The following is a 21862-nucleotide window of genomic DNA, read 5'->3' on the forward strand; positions in this document are numbered from 1 at the left end:
GTTTCAAAATCCTCTATACAGATAATTATAAGATAGATAAATAATATCTTGAAGAGCTTGGCAAAAATAATAATAGTAACAATATGGGGAGAGAGGTGGGAGGGGGGTTCAGGATGGGGAACACGTGTACACCCGTGGCGGATTCATGTTGATGTATGGCAAAACCAATACAATATTGTAAAGTAATTAGCCTCCAATTAAAATAAATAAATTTAAATTAAAAAAAAGAACAAAAGAAGATGAACACAGGAAAGAAAATTCCTTAGAATTCTTTAGCACCTTATATAAATTATTAATATGATATCTATAAGAACCTGAAGTTTGTACCTTTTTATGAAACTTGATCCCTGAAAGAAGCAAGTAAGGACATATGAAATATTATTTGTGTTGTGATTAGATAGTTTGAAGTCTCCAGAAGACTTCTTTCAATTCAGGTCATTCTACTGAACCAGTCTTGAGAGCACAAGTAGGTAAATAAACACCGTGCTACTCTACGTCTTTTGACTTCTGAGGAATTTTTTTCCTCCTGACACTATGTCTCCTTCTTAAAAAAGCCTTTTGATATACATGCCTGTGACTTATTTCAGGCTGACAATGGAGCATATTTGCCTTTTGCTCTATCTGGTTTCTTCTTGTTTGGTCTGTACATGCTACACAGAATCATGCAGAATTAAAACAATGAGATTCATTTTAACTTACAAAATTATCAAACACTTTCACAGGTAGTACTCTTCAAACCTACCACAGATATGGTGAATAATCACATCTGTTGATATGTGGTGAGACTCAATCTTCATAGAATATTCTGAAACAATTTAAAATTATTTTCTGTGAGACTTAAAACTTTTCATAAGCTTCATATTTTATCTTAAGAAGAAAATTGAAAAATATGTAAAAACATTCCCTGCAATATTTTTTATAATTGTGAAAAAAGTAAATATGTTCAACGGTAGAGGATTCAAATAAATTAGATATATCCTTGTGATGCAAAATAGTTCATTTATAAAGTGAATGGGTACAAGGACTTCTTAATGACTGTAGTTAAATAATAAATAGTAAAATTTAATAAAATATGTATAGGATATGCATTTATTTATACAATGAGATTTTAACAATGTAAAATGAATAGAAAAAAATTGGAGGAGAATATAATATGCTAAAACGTGATTGCTTCTGATGGGTGGGAGTGAAGTCTTTATTATTTTGTGGGTCCTTATTTATTTTACTTTCTTACAAAATTATTTTTAGCAAGTTCTAATTTGCTTGCAGGATATAAACAAAGATGCAAAAGAAGTGTAACACCCAAGACAATAACCTACTTTCTGATATCAGGGTGAAATTGCTAAAAAAAATTCCAAATGAATTTCCATATGCCTTCATCCTGCCCCTATTCCTGTGATTTCACCATTGTTTCTAAGAGGAGTTATAGTTGAGTTTATGCACAAACTAATTGCCTCATAGATGCAAAAGGAAGAAACCCTTAGAGGCTGTCACAAAGCATGCCATTTCAGTAGATTTTATTATTCAGATTATGTTCAGGTTAACTGAATATTATGTTTAAATATCTCATCCAAAAAGGTTCATAGCTTCCATTACCTCCTCTGAACTTTATACAAAACACATGTCTGCTAGAGGTCCAAAAGACTGAATCCTTTTTTGCTATCCAAGGGGGAATTTGGCATCATCTGATTCTTAGTTCCTGGCCAAGACACTTATTATTAATTTGAAATTATACTTTCCTTCAATGAAAAATAAATGTTGGTTAGCATGTTCACTTTGCACCAAATATTTGACACTCATAATTTCAGAAATATTTTTTCTTTCTCTATCAGTACTGTTGCAGGAAGGGGGACCCCTTACAGGGCCTGAAACTGGGCTCTTGTCTAACACTCGGTAATGAATTGTCTGAGGAGACACATGTGCTGACAAAGCAAGAGATTTTATTGGGAAAGGGCGCCTGGGTGGAGAGCAGTAGGGTAAGGGAACCCAGGAGAACAGCTCTGGCTGCAGTCTCAGGTTTTATGGTGATGGGATTAGTTTTCGGATTGTCTTTAGCCAATCAACTGACTCAGAGTCCTTCCAAGATGGATGCCAGAGAGAAGGATTCTGGGAGGTGGTCGGACATGTGGTGTCTCCTTTTGACCTTTCCCGAACTCTTCTGGTTGGTGGAGGCTTATTAGTTCCATGTTCCTTACCAGGACCTCCTGTCATAAAACAACTCATGCAGATGGTTACGATGGTGCCTGGCCAGGATAGGCGGTTTCAATCAGGGTGCTTCCCCTAACAGTACTATTCAAGTATGTCCACTCTGCTGTAGTGTATCAGGAAAAAGTCTTATAAAGACAATGGCAAAAGAATCTAGTGTCACAAGTTTCATATAACTCATTCCACCATCTTGGTTGGATTGTATTATTTTTAAAAATTGAAAATCTGTTACAGCATATTGGCCTTTTTCCTCTCATTTCCCTTACTCTTGACTTTTCAGATAACTATTGAGGAACTCTAATTTAAATAATAATCAATATTCTCATAATTTTAAAAAATCTGTATCAAAATTATTTCTTCGTGTCTTTTCCTTAGAAGTTCTTTAAAACCGTTTTGCTGTTATAAATGATATTCATTTTTATTTTCTGATAAGATTGCATTTGAAAGAAGAGTTATGATACATCAAAAGAAAGAAATATGAAATATATATAGTTACTGTCTCTTTTAATTGATGCTGTGGCTGAAGTTTCTTCTTTATGTTTTTCAAGATAATGTTTACAAATTCCACATTACTGAAACTTTGAAAAATGCAATTGTGATTCTTCTGATTTAATAATATAAATATTAGAAAATATATAGCTTTTCCAAAGTATACCAAAAGAACACTGGTTCAAGACAAAGTAAAAGAAAAATATCCTGTGACCAAATATGTTCTTGAAATTCAAAGTTAAACAATAAGTTTATTTACTGTAGGAATTTTTAGAGAAGTGATTCTCAATCTTCAGAATACATCAAAATTACCTGGGAAACTCAGCAAAAGTAAAGTTTCCTAGAACCTACACCCAGAGGATAAGATTGGGTATATACGTTTTTAACAAGCATCCCAAGTGATTTTATTATAGTTGGTAGAGAAATATTGTCTTGAGGATTTTAGTATTTTTATAATTCTTATATTGTTTATAAATTTCAACAGACAGTTACACAGAGCATCCTTGCCTTAATTTTCATCTAATGATGGATTTTTTAAATCATAATATGATGATGTTCTTGAGAAAACATTCTGAGGAATTCTAGAATGAGGAGTTCTTTTGCAACATCTTTCCCTATTACTTTAATAATAGATGTAGCATTAACCAACTCCTTAGTAACCAACTTCTGATTTATTTATAAGGTATGCCTAAATTTGGGATAGCAGTCAGCTCATGAAGAGGGAATATTATTTAAGTATAAAATAAGTGGCAAAGTATTTTCATGATTGTCAGCTCAATTTCCAAATGTCAATTGTTATCATATTTAAGGACATATATAGACATACATATTGTCTTAAAATTAAGAAATGGATAGACATCAAAGAACTTAAATAGGAAAAATGCATATCTCTTTTCAAGACAAGATTTTTAAAAAAATTTATGTAAGAGGGACATATGCATGCTTGACTATTCCATATTCAGTAGTGAAACCTATATTGCATTCCATAAAGAAAACCTGCAAATTTATTCAGAAAAAATTATTAGAGTTATAACCCTTCCTACAAAAGTTTTCTGCTAACTTACTGTTTGAACACAAAACTTCAACATTTTATCTAGAGCCTATGCTTGAATATTCTGCATATATAGAATTTTATATATCTAAATTGTCTAGCTATTTCTTTTCTTGATTAAAATGGCCTGCATACTGGACTTGATGTTTCATAACTAACCAAAAAAATCTGAGAATTAAAATATCCTACATTTTCTATCTTTTATTCTATTAGGAATGACTTTGTGTGTCTTCTATATTACATAAATATCAATTCCCACTTTCCTCACTTTTCTTTTTATTCAAGGTGATTCATATTCATTCTTACCCATCTTATATTAAAGTGGGCAAGCCTATTTAAGATGATTCAGTCATCCTGTAGCTTCTCAGACTGAGTTCAATATGGGTCAACCTTCTGTCTTTCCTCAAGCTTTTATTCCCACAAATGTTTTAATCAGAGCAAATTTGGGAGAATTTTTTAAAACAACTAAGAATAACCTTTTATTATTGTTGGGAATAAACTTAGATCTCCTTTGTATGCAAAGGATAACTCACTCAAAAATAAAATGATGTAATAACATACAGAGACCCCAGTGTATAAAATAGATAAAAGTACAGGAGCTTCGCTTAACAAGGAGCAGGGGCCAGGGTCCCTCTCATATGACAGTCCTTCTCATTTGGACCTGCAAACATCTTACATGTGGCCACTGGCTATGTGAAACACTGGTTGGAAACAGTGATTGAGATAATGATTTACTTATAAATCATTTTGAGTGACTGTAATCAGTTCTAATGAGGTGGGTGAAACTGGAGCCTATTATACAGAGTGAAGTAAGCCAGAAAGAAAAACACCAATACAGTATACTAATGCATATATATGGAATTTAGAAAGATGGTAATGACAACCCTGTATGCGAGACAGCAAAAGAGACACAGATGTACAGAACAGTCCTGGACTCTGTGGGGGGGGGGCGGTGGTGGTGATTTGGGAGAATGGCATTAAAACATGTACAGTATCATATAAGAAAAAAAATAAGCTTATGATGGAACAAAAAAAAAAATGCTGTCTTGATATAAGGTGTAAAATAGAAGGATCTTTCAAATGAAAAAATAAGGGAAAATAAAGAAAGCTCTGTCAATGAACAATATGCATTAATAAATTATGTAATGAAGATTGTGTGTGGAAATAATTTGGTCCTGCAGGTTCATTTATGCAGAAAGACTAAGGAGAATTGCAAGTTATTATTGACTGAGTGGGTTAAAGGTTCACTCGTATATGTTAGGGGAATGTAATTAAGAACTAAATCTTCCCCAAGTAAAGAAACTTCTCCACAAAGATACTAGAGAAAGATCACCCTTTTTATCATAAATAAGCATTAAACCAAATGCGGCTTGCGTCACAGGAAATTCACTGAGATTGCAAAGACAGAAAGAAAGCTCCCCCTTTTATACAGCCGCGCAGATACAAGCCATTATGGGCATGTCCTCAAGATAAACAGTAACCAATCCTCAAGTAAGAGGACATGACAGCATTAATTGTCATACATAGTTCATCCTAGATTTGACTGGTAATTAGAATGTTAGTTAATTGGGAAAAGTGAGTCTCTTAATTTTATTTGTTTTTATGGTCTAAAAACCACGTGTATTCATCTTGTATGATATTCTTCCTTCACTTGTTTTTTATTTCTCCGAAAGCATTTCAAAATTTTTAAAAACGCTTGAAAGAAATATTTCAAAATAGTAACAATAAAAAGACGATAACATTTAGTCTCAATGTTCCCTTGTCTTTTTATGTTATTCCTTACCATATCCACAACTGATAATTATAGTAATCATAATCCTTATCATCTCTTAATCACATTCCTAGATTTTTTTGATACTGACAATTATTTTAAACTAATTTCTACATTTGTAGTTTTTTAAAGATATACCTTATTTAGTAAATGTTATTAAATTGAAAGTACCCTCAGGCACTGAAGGAAATAAATGCAGCTGTGAGTTAAAAGCTCATTCATTTATTCATCAGTCATGGGAATCCTCATTACTATTTACCAAAGAATATACCATATACAAAAAGTCAGATGAACTGAAACTGGCATCTTTAAGAAGCCCGATCTCCTATATAAGATAGTCAGTGAACAGTTATATAATAATGGGGTAAATGATGTGAGAGTTTTAGAGTGAAGATGGGTTTATAGCCCAATAGGGAGTAAATGACATATGCACACAAACCTGTGTATATTTGAAAAAAATAAAGGAAGTGGTATTTAAATGTGAGTTTAGGATAAGCAGAGCAAGCATTCAAACTCCATACTTAAAATTAGTGTTAGAGTGTGTCAGGGACAAGTTAAAATTCTTTTCTAGGATTGTGACTGGTGATTGCTATGAAATACAGTAGCTCAGAATGTTTTCAGGTTTTCTAAGCAGTTAATAATACAGGACTAAATGTCAATTGTACTGACTCTCAGCCCTGCTTTCTAGAAACCACATGCACTGCAGAGGAGTCTTCTGATTCTCTGGAATGGGTTTTGGTGGGTGGGGGTAAAGAGGCATTTTAGAAGGTCCCAAATGAGATTCTTGAGCTCCAAGATGTAGATTTAGTGAGAATCTTCTAGAGTGTGAATTAATCAGAATGGTACACATTTACTTAATACATTCAATATCTTTCAGTCCAAAACCTTAGCATCAGTGGTTAAGATCCTTCATTATATATGCCTTGTTCATTATCCCCTCACCTCTTTATGATCCTCAACTTGCAATTTATATGCTGGCAATTATCAAATTAGTAAAAATTCCCTGAATTTTACAATGGATCACTTGCTCCCATAACCATTCATGTGCTGCTGCTGCTGCTGCTGCTAAGTCGCTTCAGTCGTGTCCGACTCTGTGCGACCCCATAGACGGCAGCCCACCAGGCTCCCCTGTCCCTGGGATTCTCCAGGCAAGAACACTGGAGTGGGTTGCCATTTCCTTCTCCAATGCATGAAAGTGAAAAGTGAAAGTGAAGTCGCTCAGTCGGGTCCGACTCTTCGCGACCCCACGGATTGCAGCCCACCAGGATCCTCCGTCCATGGGATTTTCCAGGCAAGAGTATTGGAGTGGGGTGCCATCGCCTTCTCCGAGCTACCTCAGGCTAAAATGCTGTGTCCTAAGTACTCCGTTTAGAAGACTCCTGTCATTCAACAAGGTTGAATTTAAGACTCAGCACAGATAACACATAGTGATGAAGGCTTCCCTGTCTCCTTTCTCCTACATCTACAAAAGCTAAATGAGATCCCTTCCTAGGTACTTCTATAGCCCTCTCTGTTTTACTGTGTTATCACACTTTATTATAACTATCACTTCTCTCCTCAACTGTAAAGTAGCTTTTTGAGGGTAAAGACCCTCTTTTTTCTCTAAATTTTTAATGGTTATAATTTAATTATAATATAATTCTAATTATAATATTAAGGTTATAATAGAATTCTTTGCAATATCAGAAATATTCAGTACATATGTGTTTAGATGGATAGATGACTTTGTAGAACATACAAGCCTATGCTCTGATTAATATGCATTGTGTAGAAGACTACACAATGAAGACGGAGAAGGCAATGGCACCCCACTCCAGTACTTTTGCCTGGAAAATCCCATGGACGGAGGAGCCTGGTGGGCTGCAATCCGTGGGACTGATAAGAGTCGGACCCGACTGAGCGACTTCACTTTCACTTTTCACTTTCCTGCATTGGAGAAGGAAATGGCAACCCACTCCAGTGTTCTTGCCTGGAGAATCCCAGGGACAGGGGAGCCTGGTGGGCTGCCTTCTATGGGGTCGCGCAGAATCGGACACGACTGAAGCAACTTAGCAGCAGCAGCAGCAGCAGCAGCAAAAGACAGACTTTCAAAAGAGAATTAAGGGACTTCCCTGGTGGCCTAGGGGCTAAGACTCTGAACTCCCATTGCAGAGCACCTGAATTTGATCCCTGGTTGGGGAACTAGATCCCACATGCTGCAACTAAGACCCAGAACAGCCAAATAAATAAATATTTTTTTAAACTTAAAAAAAAATCAAATATTCAAAAATGATCTATTGATTTATGAAGTGTCTCTGTTATTAGTAACTTAGGGTCTGAAATTAAAACAATGCAAATTCACCGTTCTTCCTATTTGTGTGTGTTCTCAGTCGCTTTAGTCGTGTCTGATTCTTTGCAACCCCCATGGTCTGTAGCCCACCAGGCTCCTCTGTCCATGGGATTATCCAGGCAAGAATTCTGGAGTGAGTTGCCATGTCCTCCTCCAGGGGATCTTTCCAATCCAAGGGATTGAACAACATGTCTTCTGCATCTCCTACATTGCAGGCTGATTCTTTACCCACTGAGACACCTGGGAAATGTTCTTCCTGTTATACTGGTTTATTTCATGTCTTTCTTTAGCATGTGAAAATGAGAGTATTGAAATGCTCAGTATAATTGAATGTTGTCACTCTCTGATTTCACGATTTTCATGTGACTTTCCTCAGCTGATTTCTTTCTTTCTTTCTTTTTTAGGAAAAAATCTTATTACACTGACCGGAGGAGCAAATCAATGGGCAGGTTGGTGGGTGATATGTAATTTGTTTATAACCAATTTGTCATTTGGGAAAAACAATAAAAATGCATTTGATTATCTGTAACAGCAGTTGTAAATTTTACAAAGGGGAACTTTATTATTTATTCAAGAGATTTCCAAAGTGATTATGCCAAATTTAATAATGCTTAAAATCATGATCTATTTTTTTCTATTTGCCATTGCCATTCCTATAATCCTCCTTTTATATAATATTATAGAACAAGGATTTTAATTGCTAGTTAGTGTTTTAGGAGATTTTAATTTTACAAATAGTTATAAAGCCAGGATTATAGGTAAATGATGACCCACTAAAGTAATAGACACAGTAGAGGCCTTTTGGATCATCTAATCCAAGCCTCTTATTGATGAGATGGTAAAAGAAAGATTAGCATCCGGAATGATGAAGTGGTTTCCCAAGGCCGTACAGCATCTTTTGTATCACGTACCTACTTTTATTCCACGAGCTGAAGCTGACTCTCTTTCAGTTCTGGCATTGAAAGCAAACTTCTTTTTAAAAGCTTTATCTCAAAACAACATCTCCTTACGTATTGTGGTAACAGTAGCTATGGCAAAGGAAATAATTAAAACATAACCCTGAGACACAAGAAACCCTCCCACCTGAATTGCCTTGGCCCCTTTTCACTGGAGGAAATGAGCTTTCATTTAATGAACTCTACAAACAAAAGGCTTATAATATTTGACTGCTCTGCTCCTTGCAAAAAAATCAATTAACCAAAGCAGAATGTGAATGTCATGTAGTAGGCTCTAGTGAATGATACTGCAGGACGTTGCAAATCAGAATGACACAGAAACTAGAAAAATACAGTGTAAATATCTGACCGTTTAAGGAAAGAATTTAATAAATCTAGTTCTTTTACCAAAGAAATATCTAAATATAATTTAGAACTTTAAAACAGGAACATTTTGAATTCAAGAGTAGAAGAGTATACTCCTTTAAACACTAAATTTGAGTGTGGTTGGAATAGGTGACAAGAAAAGCAAATCATGGGGGGAAAACTTGAAATTTGGATGGATGTTAAAAGGAATTAGAACTTAAATGGCTTTTAATAAAATTAATGATGTTCCTTAGCCAGTCAGATTTTTCTGTTTGTCAGGTTGACATATTCAGAGTTACTGTGAGCGTTCATCATTTCACTTGTGTTCATTTGTTCCTGGTCTATATAGCAAATTTCCAAAGTTAGTTTCGCATAACAAGGGCAAATTCATTGGGATTTTACATAATTATACAACTGTAGGTTTTTCTCTACACATGCCTGTTTAATACTGGATTGTGTTGAGAAAACATATTTGGGTTTACTTCTGGGTGCTGTATAGAATTAGTGGGATTTTTGCCACTATGTAAGTGGTGGATTTTCTGCTATACAGGTGTATTCCTTTCAGAGACTTACAGAAGGATAAAATCCTGTATATTAAATTGGCGACAAATGTCTATGTCATGCCGTCGTAATTTAGTTTTAGAGTAAACTTGTGTTTAGAATTCCTGATAAATATGTATTCTAAATTCTGTTTCTTTAACATTTTTAATAGTAGAAAATGCTTTTCTTTTCTATTTTGATCAAACAGAAGTAAACTAGAAAAATGAACACTATATTATGTGTCATAATATGTTTTATTTTCTTTTGTGTTTATTATTTTTTCTTTCATTTTATGAAATTAAAATAAGATTACCAGTTATTCCAAATGATTGTTAATTTATTTTAAGTGGTACTCTAGCTTACTGACTTACAATTTACATATTACAAATAGTTTTCTTTGTTCTTGTGTTAGTGGATGCATATGAGGAGGGTAGCAAATAAATAGGAAAGGCAAATTTATAAAATACATGATATTAAACTGAAAAAAATGATTGTCTTGGTATTTGCTTGCGTTTACATTTTCAATTAAGGAAATGGCTGATTTTGATTTTTCTTAAAACTTGGCCTTTGGAAAAGTAAACTTAAATGTTTGCATGTGTGTGTGTGGGCGTCATCATTGTTATAGAATTATAAAACCCAATTTGTAGACAGTTGGAAAGAGGGAAGCAAAAGTCAGAGTGTGCAGTTAGATGGCACTGTGCTTTCCCTTTTCTGATGTGGGAGAAATGTTTTGTGCATGGGTAATTTGGCCAATAAACATTAGGGGATAAATAGGTACAGGCAATTATCCAGGCTTTGAAGATCATTGTTTCTATAGGCATATTGATAGAATGTGTATATAAAAATACAGTTCAAGCATTGCTGCTATCTATAATTAGTTTACAAAGCAATTTAATATTCAATTTTCAAAGCAGTTTCAAAACAACCCTTTAGGGAGGCAGAACAAAGCATAACCAGTTTTACAGATCAGGGAAAAGGAATGATTTCATTATCACTCCTTTTCACCAACCCTGCATCTCATGCCCTAACTTTTATAGCTGGTATGCTCTGACAAGTTCTTTTGACCCTTTAATCCAGATTTATTTTCAAGTTCCCTTGAATTCTCTGCTCTGCACTGATTTTAGCAAATAAACTTAAAGCTCTGTTAAAAGTCATCTTCACATTTTGCCATAAAATCTTGAGTTTGCAAAATGGCCAATGTGATAAAGGTTTGGTTCAGTTCAGTTCAGTTCAGTTGCTCAGTTGTGTATGACTCTTTGCAACCCCATGGACTGCAGCATGCCAGGCTTCCTTGTCCATCACCAACTCCCAGAGCTTACTCAAACTCATCTCCACTGAGTCACTGATACCATCCAACCATCTCATCCTCCTTCGTCCCCTTAACCTCCCACCTTCAATCTTTCCCACCCATCAGGGTCTTTTCAAATGAGTCAGTTCTTCACATCAGGTGGCCAAAATATTAGAGTTTCAGCTTCAGCATCAGTCCTTCCAATGAACACTCAGGACTGAACTTCTTTAGGATGGACTGGTTGGATTTCGTTGCAGTCCAAGGGACTCTCAAGAGTCTTCTCCAACACCACAGTTCAAAAGCATCAATTCTTCAGCACTCAGCTTTCTTTATACTCCAACTCAAATATCCATACATGACTACTGGAAAAAGCAAAGCTTTGACTAGATGGACCTTTGTTGGCAAAGTAATATCTCTGCTTTGTAATATGCTGTCTAGGTCGGTCATAACTTTTCTTCCAAGGATCAAGCATCTTTTAATTTGGTGGCTGCAGTCACCATCTGCAGTGATTTTGGAGCCCCCTAAAATAAAGTCCGATAGAAGCAAGGTCTGATGTTGTAAAGAGCAATATTGCATAGGAACCTGGAATGTCAGGTCCATGAATCAAGGCAAATTGGAAGTGGTCAAACAAGAGATGGCAAGAGTGAATGTCAACATTCTAAGAATCAGCGAACTAAAATGGACTGGAATGGGTGAGTTTAACTCAGATGACCATTATATCTACTATTGCGGGCAGGAATCCCTCAGAAGAAATGAAGTATCCATCATGGGCAACAAAAGATTCCGAAATGCAGTACTTGGATGCAATCTCAAAAACGACAGAATGATCTCTGTTCGTTTCCAAGGCAAACCATTCAATATCACAGTAATCCAAGTCTATGCCCCTACCAGTAATGCTAAAAAGCTGAAGTTGAATGGTTCTTTGAAGACCTACAAAACCTTTTAGAACTAACACCCAAAAAAGATGTCCTTTTCATTATAGGGGACTGGGATGCAAAAGTAGGAAGTCAAGAAACGCCTGGAGTAACAGGCAAATTTGGCCTTGGAATGCAGAATGAAGCAGGGCAAAGACTAATAGAGTTTTGCCAAGAAAATGCACTGGTCATAGCAAACACCCTCTTCCAACAACACAAGAGAAGACTCTGCACGTGGACATCACCAGATAGTCAACACCGAAATCAGATTGATTATATTCTTTGCAGCCAAAGATGGAGAAGCTCTATACAGTCAACAAAAACAAGACCAGGAGCTGACTGTGGCTCAGATCATGAACTCCTTATTACCAAATTCAGACTGAAATTGAAGAAAGTAGGGAAAACCACTAGACCATTCAGGTATGACCTAAATCAAATCCCTTATGATTATACAGTGGATGTGAGAAATAGATTTAAGGGCCTAGATCTAATAGATAGAGTGCCTGATGAACTATGGAATGAGGTTTGTGACATTGTACAGGAGACAGGGATCGAGACCATCCCCATGGAAAAGAAATGCAAAAAAGCAAATGGCTGTCTAGGGAGGCCTTACAAATAGCTGTGAAAAGAAGAGAAGTGAAAAGCACAGGAGAAAAGGAAAGATATAAGCACCTGAATGCAGAGTTCCAAAGAATAGCAAGAAGAGGTGAGAAAGCCTTCTTCAGTGATCAATGCAAAGAAATCGAGGAAAAGACCAGAATGGGAAAGACTAGAGATCTCGTCAAGAAAATTAGATACCAAGGGAACATTTCATGCAAAGATGGGCTCAATAAAGGACAGAAATGATATGGACCTAACAGAAGCAGAAGATATCAAGAAGAGGTGGCAAGAATACACAGAAGAACTATACAAAAAAGATCTTCATGACCCAGATAATCACGTAGGTGTGATCACTTATCTAGGCCAGACATCCTGGAATGTGAAGTCAAGTGGGCCTTAGAAAGCATCACTACAAACAAAGCTAGTGGAGGTGACAGCATTGCAGTTGAGCTATTTCAAATCCTGGCAGGTGATGCTGTGAAAGTGCTGCACTCAATATGCCAGCAAATTTGGAAAACTCGGCAGTGGCCACAGGACTGGAAAAGGTGTTTTCATTCCAATCCCAAAGAAAAGCAATGCCAAGGAATGCTCAAACTACCACACAATTACACTCATCTCACACACTAGTAAAGTAATGCTCAAAATTCTCCAAGCCAGGCTTCAGCAATACGTGAACCGTGAACTTCCTGATGTTCAAGCTTGTTTCAGAAAAGGCAGAGGAACCAGAGATCAAATTGCCAACATCTGCTGGATCATGGAAAAAGCAAGAGAGTTCCAGAAAAACATCTATTCCTGCTTTATTGACTATGCCAAAGCCTTTGACTGTGGATCACAATAAACTGTGGAAAATTCTTCAAGAGATGGGAATACCAGACCACCTGACCTGCTTCTTGAAAAACTTGTATGCAGGTCAGGAAGCAACGGTTAGAACTGGACATGGAACAACAGACTGGTTCCAAATAGGAAAAGGAGTATGTCAAGGCTGTATATTATCACCCTGCTTATTTAACTTCTATGCAGAGTACATCATGAGAAACGCTGGGCTGGAAGAAACACAAGCTGGAATCAAGATTGTCGGGAGAAATATCAATAACCTCAGATATGCAGATGACACCACCCTTATGGCAGAAAGTGAAGAGGAACTCAAAAGCCTCTTGATGAAAGTGAAAGTGGAGAGTGAAAAAGTTGGCTTAAAGCTCAACATTCAGAAAACGAAGATCATGGCATCGGTCCCATCACTTCATGGGAAATAGATGGGGAAGCAGTGTCAGACTTTATTTTTTGGGGCTCCAAAATCACTGCAGATGGTGACTGCAGCCATGAAATGAAAAGACGCTTATTCCTTGGAAGGAAAGTTATGACCAACCTAGATAGCATATTAAAAAGCAGAGACATTACTTTGCCAACAAAAGTCCGTCTAGTCAAGGCTATGGTTTTTCCTGTGGTCATGTATGGATGTGAGAGTTGGACTATATATAAAGAAAGCTGAGTGCCAAAGAATTGATGCTTTTGAACTGTGGTGTTGGAGAAGACTCTTCAGAGTCCCTTGGACTGCAAGGAAATCCAACCGGTCCATTCTGAGGGAGATCAGCTCTGGGATTTCTCTGGAGGAATGATGCTAAAGCTGAAACTCCAGTACTTTGGCCACCTCATGGGAAAAGTTGACTCATTGGAAAAGACTCTGACTCTGGGAGGGTTTGGGGGCTGGAGGAGAAGGGGACAACAGAGGATGAGATGGCTGGATGGCATCACTGACTCAAGGGACGTGAGTCTGAGTGAACTTCCGAGTTGGTGATGGACAGGAAGGCCTGGCTTGTTGCAGTTCATGGGGTCACACAGAGTTGGACATGACTGAGCGACTATACTGAACTGAAAATAAAGTCTCTCACTGTTTCCACTGTTTCCCCATCTATTTGCCATGAAGTGATGGGATGAGATGCCATGATCTTAGTTTTCTGACTGTTGAGTTTTAAGCCAAATTTTTCCACTCCTCTTTCATCAAGAGGCTCTTTAGTTCTTCGCTTTCTGCCATAATGGTGGTTTCATCAGCATATGTGAAGTTACTGATATTTCTTGTGGCAGTCTTGATACCAGCTTGTGCTTCATCAAGCCTGGCATTTTGCATGATGTACTCTACATATAAGTTAAATAAGCAAAGTGACAATATATAGCCTCGATGTACTCCTTTTCCGATTTGGAACTAGTCTGTTTTTCCTTGTCCAGTTCTAACTGTTGCTTGTTGACCTGCATACAGATTTCTCAGGAGGCAGGTCAGGTGGTCTGGTATTTCCATCTCTTTAAGAACTTTCCACAGTTTGTTGTGATCCACACAGTCAAAGGCTTTGGTGTAGTCAAAAAAGCAGAAGTAGAAGTTTTTCTGGAACTCTCTTGCTTTTTCCATAATCCAACAGACGCTGGCTATTTGACCTCTGGTTCCTCTGCTTTTTCTAAATCCAGCTTGAACATCTGGAAGTTCATGGTTCATGCATCATTGAAGCCTGGCTTGGATAATTTTGAGCATTATTTGCTAGTGTGTGTGTGAGATGAGTGCACTTGTGCAGTAGTTTGAGCATTCCTTGTCGTTGCCTTTCTTTGGGATTGGAATGAAAACTGACCTTTTCCAGTCCTGTAGCCACTGCTGAGTTTTCCAAATTTGCTGGCATATTGAGTGCAACAGTTTCACAGCATCATCTTTTAGGATTTGAAATAGCTCAACTGGAAGTCCCTCACCTTTCCTAGATTAGTTCGTAGTGATACTTCCAAAAGCCCACTTGACTTCGCATTCCAGGATGAGTGGCTCTAGGTGAGTGATCACACCATTGTGATTATCTGGTTTGGTAGAGTGTCGATAATACATTAGATTGCAATTATGGCCTGGGGGTGGTTGTGTTGGTTGTAGAAGTAGTAGTGATATTCCTTTTCCTTATTAATGTCATAAATTTTATTGAGTCTTCACTTTGCACTGTAGGGTCAGGCTTTATCTATTTAGTTATCAGGATATCCCTTCAATTAAGAGATGAGAAAACTGAATGAGAATCAAAGAAATTAAGTAATAAGCTAGATCTTCACATCATGTGATTCAGATCCAACCATGACTGCATTGGACATGTCCTGACACATAGACATCGCCAGATGGTCAACACTGAAATTGGATTGGTTATATTCTTTGCAGCCAAAGATGGAGAAGCTCTATAGAGTCAGCAAAAACAAGACCGGAAGCTGACTGTGGCTCAGATCATGAACTCCTTATTGCCAAATTCAGACTTAAATTGAAGAAAGTTGGGCAAACCACTAGACTATTCAGGTATGACGTAAATAAAATCAAATATGATTATACAGTGGAAGTGAGAAATAGATTTAAGGGACTAGATCTGATAGAGTGCCTGAAGAACTATGGACGGAATTTTTTGACATTGTACAGGAGACAGGAATCAAGACCATCCCCAAGAAAAAAAATGCAAAATGGTGGTCTGGGGAGGTCTTACAAATAGCTGTGAAAAGAAGAGAATCGAAAAGCAAAGGAGAAAAGGAAAGATACAAAAGGAAAGATACAAGCATCTGAATGCAGAATTCCAAAGACAGCAAAGAGAGATAAGAAAGCCTTCCTTGACAATCAGTGCAAAGAAATAGAGGAAAACAATAGAACCGGAAACACTAGAGATCTCTTCAAGAAAATTAGAGATGCCAAGGGAACATTTGATGCAAAGATGGGCTCAATAAAGGACAGAAGTGGTATTAACCTAACAAAAGCAGAAGATATTAAGAAGAGGTGGCAAGAATACACAGAAGAACTATACAAAAAAGATCTTCACGACCCAGATAATCACAATGGTGTGATCACTCATCTAGAGCCAGACATCCTGGAATGTGAAGTCAAGTGGGCCTTAGGAAGTATCACTATGAACAAAGCTAGTGGAGGTGATGGAATTCCGGTTGAGCTCTTTCAAATCCTGAAGGATGATGCTGTGAAAGTGCTGCAGTCAATAAGTCAGCAAATTTGGAAAACTCAGCAGTGGCCACAGGACTGGAAAAGGTCAGTTTTCATTCCAATCCCAAAGAAAGGCAATGCCAAGGAATGCTCAAACTACCACACAATTACACTCATCTCACACACTAGTAAAGTAATGCTCAAAATTCTCCAAGCCAGGCTTCAGCAATACGTGAACTATGAATTCCTGATGTTCAAGCTGGTTTTAGAAAAGGCAGAGGAACCAGAGACTGAATTGCCAACATCCGCTGGATCATGGAAAAAGCAAGAGAGTTCCAGAAAAACATCTATTTCTGCTTTATTGACTATGCCAAAGCCTTTGACTGTGTGGATCACAATAAACTGTGGAAAATTCTGAAAGAGATGGAAATACCAGACCACCTGACCTGCTTCTTGAAAAACCTGTATGCAGGTCAGGAAGCAACAGTTAGAACTGGACATGGAACAACAGACTGGTTCCAAATAGGAAAAGGAGTACGTCAAGGCTGTATATTATCACCCTGCTTATTTAACCTCTATGCAGAGTACATCATGAGAAACGCTGGGCTGGAGGAAGCACAAGCTCGAATCAAGATTGCCAGGAGAAATATCAATAACCTCAGATATGCAGATGACACCACCCTTAAGGCAGAAAGTGAAGAAGAACTAAAGAGCCTCTTGATGAAAGTGAAAGAGGAGAGTAAAAAGTTAGCTTAAAGCTCAACATTCAGAAAACTAAGATCATGCCATCCAGTCCCATCACTTCATGGCAAATAGATGGGGAAACAGTGGAAATAGTGGCTGACTTTATTTTTGGGGGCTCCAAAATCGTTGGAGATCATGATTGCAGCCATGAAATTAAAGATGCTTACTCCTTGGAAGGAAAGTTATGACCAACCTAGATAGCATATTAAAAAGCAGAGACATTACTTTGGCAACAAAACTCCGTCTAGTTAAGGCTATGGTTTTTCCAGTAGTCATGTATGGATCTGAGAGTTGAACTATAAATAAATCTGAGCACCAAAGAATTGATGCTTTTGAACTGTGGTGTTGGAGAAGACTCTTGAGAGTCCCTTGGCCTTCAAGGAGATCCAATCAGCCCATCCTAAAGGAGATCAGTCCTGTGTGTTCATTGGAAGGACTGATGCTGAAGCTGAAACTCCAATACTTTGGCCACCTGATGTGAAGAGCTGCCTCATTGGAAAAGACCCTGATGCTGGGTGAGATTGAGGTCAGGAGAAGGGGACAACAGAGATGAGATGGTTGGTTAGCATCACCAACTCAATGGACATGGGTTTGGGTAGACTCTGAGAGTTGATGACGGACAGGGAGGCCTGGCATACTGCGATTCATGGGGTTGCAAAGAGTCGGACACAATTGAGCAACTGATCTGAACTGAACTGACTGCAGTTCATTAGCAGGCATCATTTTTTCCTTCACAGTAAGTGTGTGAAAAGCCTAAGCTGATAATATGATTTATTTTTCTTTAAAAGGTCAATGATGATCTAAAAGTCACTTTATTTCGTTTGTCTAATTTTGTCAGAGATAATAGGCCCTTGAGTCCTGTAGCTTATCAGTGTTTTCTAATTGTCATCAGATGCCTCTTTTATTTGATCCTCCTAGCCACCTAATGAAGTAGGACAGATGGAATTACTTCCTGTTTTTACAGATGAGGGACCTAAAGCTCAAAGACTGGAAATGTTTGGCTCAGTTTCCATACTGGCAATTTCATCCTCTCGCTTCTATACCATTGTTTTCTTCACTAGGCTGAATTTGAAAAGTTAGAATAGTTGCTTTAAAACACACTCAGTGTTTTCACATGTCTGTGCACAAGTGGCTAGAATGTGGTGATGTTTTGTGATTTCAGAGACTTTCTTTGTAGTAAGAAGAAACAAAAAAGACTCTTCAGATAATTTTAATGTGTTATTTTAGGCTAGAAAGAAACACTCTGGTCCCTGAAAAACCAAAAAAAAAGATTTGGCATCTAAATGATAACCTTATTTGGTAAAGAAAAGGTCCAAACTCTTTACGTGCTAAAGTTTAACATCAAGACTTGACATTTGTTTCAAATTATGCATGGTATTTTTACCATAATAGACTTTAGTGAAATAATTTCTAAGATACAATCATTGCCTGCAGATTGTTGTACTAAATTTTTTAAAGTTTAAGCAGAGTTGGCCAATGGAGAAGGCAATGGCACCCCACTCCAGTACTCTTGCCTGGAAAATCCCATGGATGGAGGAACCTGGAAGGCTGCAGTCCATGGGGTCACTGAGAGTCGGACACGACTGAGCGACTTCACTTTCACTTTTCACTTTCATGCATTGAAGAAGGATATGGCAACCCACTCCAGTGTTCTTGCTTGGAGAATCCCAGGGACAGAGGAGCCTGGTAGGAGGCCGTCTATGGGATCACACAGAGTCGGACACGACTGAAGCGACTTAGCAGCAGCAGCAGCAGAGTTGACCAAACAAATATTATGAGACATTGTACTTCTCTAGGAAAATATTCTTTCCTGCCACTTTGACTTACTATTACAGAAGAAGCCAAAAATTGCCAAAGATAGACCTCACAGTGTATAAATATAGCACATTTTTATAAGTATAACATAGCTGAGTTCATGGATAGCAGGATGAGCACCACAGAAGCTAGTTAGAAATGCAGGGTCTCAGAACTCAAGCCTGTTGAATTAGCATCTGCATTTTAACAAGATATTCAGGTGATTTAACTGTCCATTAAAGTCCTGAAAGTACAACAAAGGCTCCTTGACTCAACTTTACTTGTTGTTAATAATCAAGTTTAAAGTAAAACACCAACTCACAACTGTCTAGCAATGTCAGTATGATTACTTTCATGGGTGAAGAAACCAAGGCAAGAAGTTAAATAACTTGTCCCTACAGCACCCATAATGCAGAGCTGCCTTTGAACACAATTTTTCTTGATTCCAAAATCCTTGCTGGTCTTATAGGACCTATGGCTCCTAAAACTGAGTGTGTTGAGTATGTTGGAGCCATTTCTTTCTTTTCAGTTTCCATGTTTGTGGAGCCACATTGCTGTAGATTTTCTAAAGTGATCTGTAACCACACACACACACACGCACACACACACATATATACATGTATACAAACACCTTTAATAAATAATCTCACTGGTTTTATTCTTTATGCTTTTTCCTATGTCATCTTTATACATAACGAGTTTCTAATATTTTTCCACAAGACTTTTCTTATGAGGATAACCTAGTTGTCCTGAAGGAATTTAAATAAATGCAAGATTTGGTTTGTTTTGGAATGTATTTCCTTTGTGTGAGCACAGAAATAATACAGGTGTGTGGGTATGAGTGTGGATGTATGTATGTCTTTGGGAAACTCTTTTTCAGAATGGTAGTGAAAGGTAGACATTTGTGACTCTGGAATGCAACTTAATTCAGTTAAAAAATGTGACCTTGTTCCAGGGTGCAAAAATATTTTAGGAGAATCAAAAAATGGATGTCCCAAAACCCAATGGTTCTCGACAAGTCAGCTTTCCCAGACCTGGAGGAGTCAGACTGCTATACTGGCCCCTTCAGCCGTGCACGGATTCACCAGTGAGTTCCCATATCTTTTCTCCCAACATCTCTTGAAATCACCCTTTTGCTCTTTACATAATTGGCTCTCACATTTATTTCATGCAACTCTTTGTGCATTGGGAGAGTAGGACATGAAGGGAAAGGGAGAAACATTGCTTATCGCTAAAGTACTGAAAACAAAATAAGCTAGCTCCTCGCTTGGAAAGTGCAGGTATGGGGGAATGACATCAATTGTTAATGTGTTCTATTTGGAACCACATTGCTTAAGGTAGTACAAAATTTATGGGAGGCAAAAGACAATCTGTTTTTGTTTCGTGCTCAACAAGAACTATGAGGATATCTAGGCTTCCTTATAAACTGAAAGATATTAAAATGAATATTTGATAATGCCCTGTATTATTTATAACTGTAGCCAAATGATTTTCTTTTAAGAAGAGGGTTTCTCTTCTGATTTACTATACTTTACATGCATTCATTTTAAGGGGAAAAATGCATGGATGACTACCCAGGACCTTATAACTGTTGCTAGATTCTGTGGTCTGCTCTGAATATTAAAAGCAACCCCCTTAATCTTCCCAGCTTCATAATTAACAATAAGGACACCTTCTTCAGCAATGCTACTCGAAGCAGAATAGTCTATCACATGCTGCAGCACACCAAATATGAAAATGGAATATCAAAAGTGGGTAAGAACACTAATTCAAAATGCAATATGGTATTTACTTTTACTAATTACACTCAGAAGTATTTTTTGACTACTGAAGCTTTGCCTTCTTGCATTAGATATGAGGATATAATGCAGTGAACAAATTCTCAACCCTCTCTTTTTCAGCCTTTAATGAAAGAAAACAAAATAAAACAAAGCTTTTTTAAGGGCATATGGCAACATGTATTGAAATGTGAAATGTTCAAAAACTTTGGAACATAGACTTTATTTCTTAAAATTTTTTCCAAAGAAAAAAATCTGACTCTTGAATAATGATATATGTAGATATTTGTCCACTGTGGCTTTATAAACAGAAAATAGAATAGAGTACTCTACTCCAGTAGAGTAATACTGGAGATACTTTGTCCACTAGGTTATATCCACATAATATATCCATTAAAAATGATGTGATTTGATTCACTCAACTCAAATGTATTCAGCATCTATTATACTCTACATATTATAAAAAGTATATTACATAGACCCTTTACTGATGGAGATTGAGAATTAGTATCAGTTCTCTATTTGTTGACTTTGAAAGATAGCTGAAAGCAATTATTAAGTTGAAAAAATTATTACAAAACTATAAATCTAATATAATTCCATTTCCTAAACACAGATGAAAAAAATCTAGACTCTATATGAAATATTTTAGAGATTATCTCTGAAAGGTGAGATTATACCTAACTTTAGCTTTCTAAACATCTGTGTTGTTTGAATGTTTAGCACTGTGCTATAGTATGTCTGATGCAACAGAAAACTGAGAAAGTATCACCAGGGAAAATTAAGTAAAATTGCAAAGTTTACACAGAGCAAAGCAGAAAACAGCAGGTATCAGATGAGCTGGCCATTTGTTAGGGTGAAAAAGATGGCTGAAGAAATAGTGTTAGTCACATTCTAAAAACTTTTAAAAATAGAGTTGATAGCCAATGGAAACTTGTATTAATATCTACTAATTTGCATTCAAATAGAATGCCACATTAGTAAAATGAACTATGTTTCAAGTCATCCAAAGAGGAATGTTCAGATTTTGGTTCTCTTCTGATTAATAATTAATTTATTATCTAGCAGTCAAAATAATTAATTTAAGCACTAAATCTTTATTAAAAATTTTACAGTTAATCAGATGTTTT

General features: G+C 36.9%; 1 protein-coding gene across 1 annotated transcript in view; it reads left to right on the forward strand.

Annotated features, from left to right (window-relative positions):
- ANO3 (anoctamin 3) overlaps positions 1-21862 on the forward strand; it is a 447078-nt gene that overhangs the window by 316652 nt on the left and 108564 nt on the right. The window contains exons 8-10 of the mRNA XM_070803970.1: positions 8250-8294; positions 19910-20041; positions 20603-20709. Coding sequence (XP_070660071.1) covers positions 8250-8294; positions 19910-20041; positions 20603-20709 — 284 coding nt within the window. The remainder of the gene's footprint in view (positions 1-8249; positions 8295-19909; positions 20042-20602; positions 20710-21862) is intronic.

The sequence above is a fragment of the Bos indicus genome, chromosome 15 (genome assembly GCF_029378745.1).
Source record: "Bos indicus isolate NIAB-ARS_2022 breed Sahiwal x Tharparkar chromosome 15, NIAB-ARS_B.indTharparkar_mat_pri_1.0, whole genome shotgun sequence".
Taxonomy (NCBI): domain Eukaryota; kingdom Metazoa; phylum Chordata; class Mammalia; order Artiodactyla; family Bovidae; genus Bos; species Bos indicus.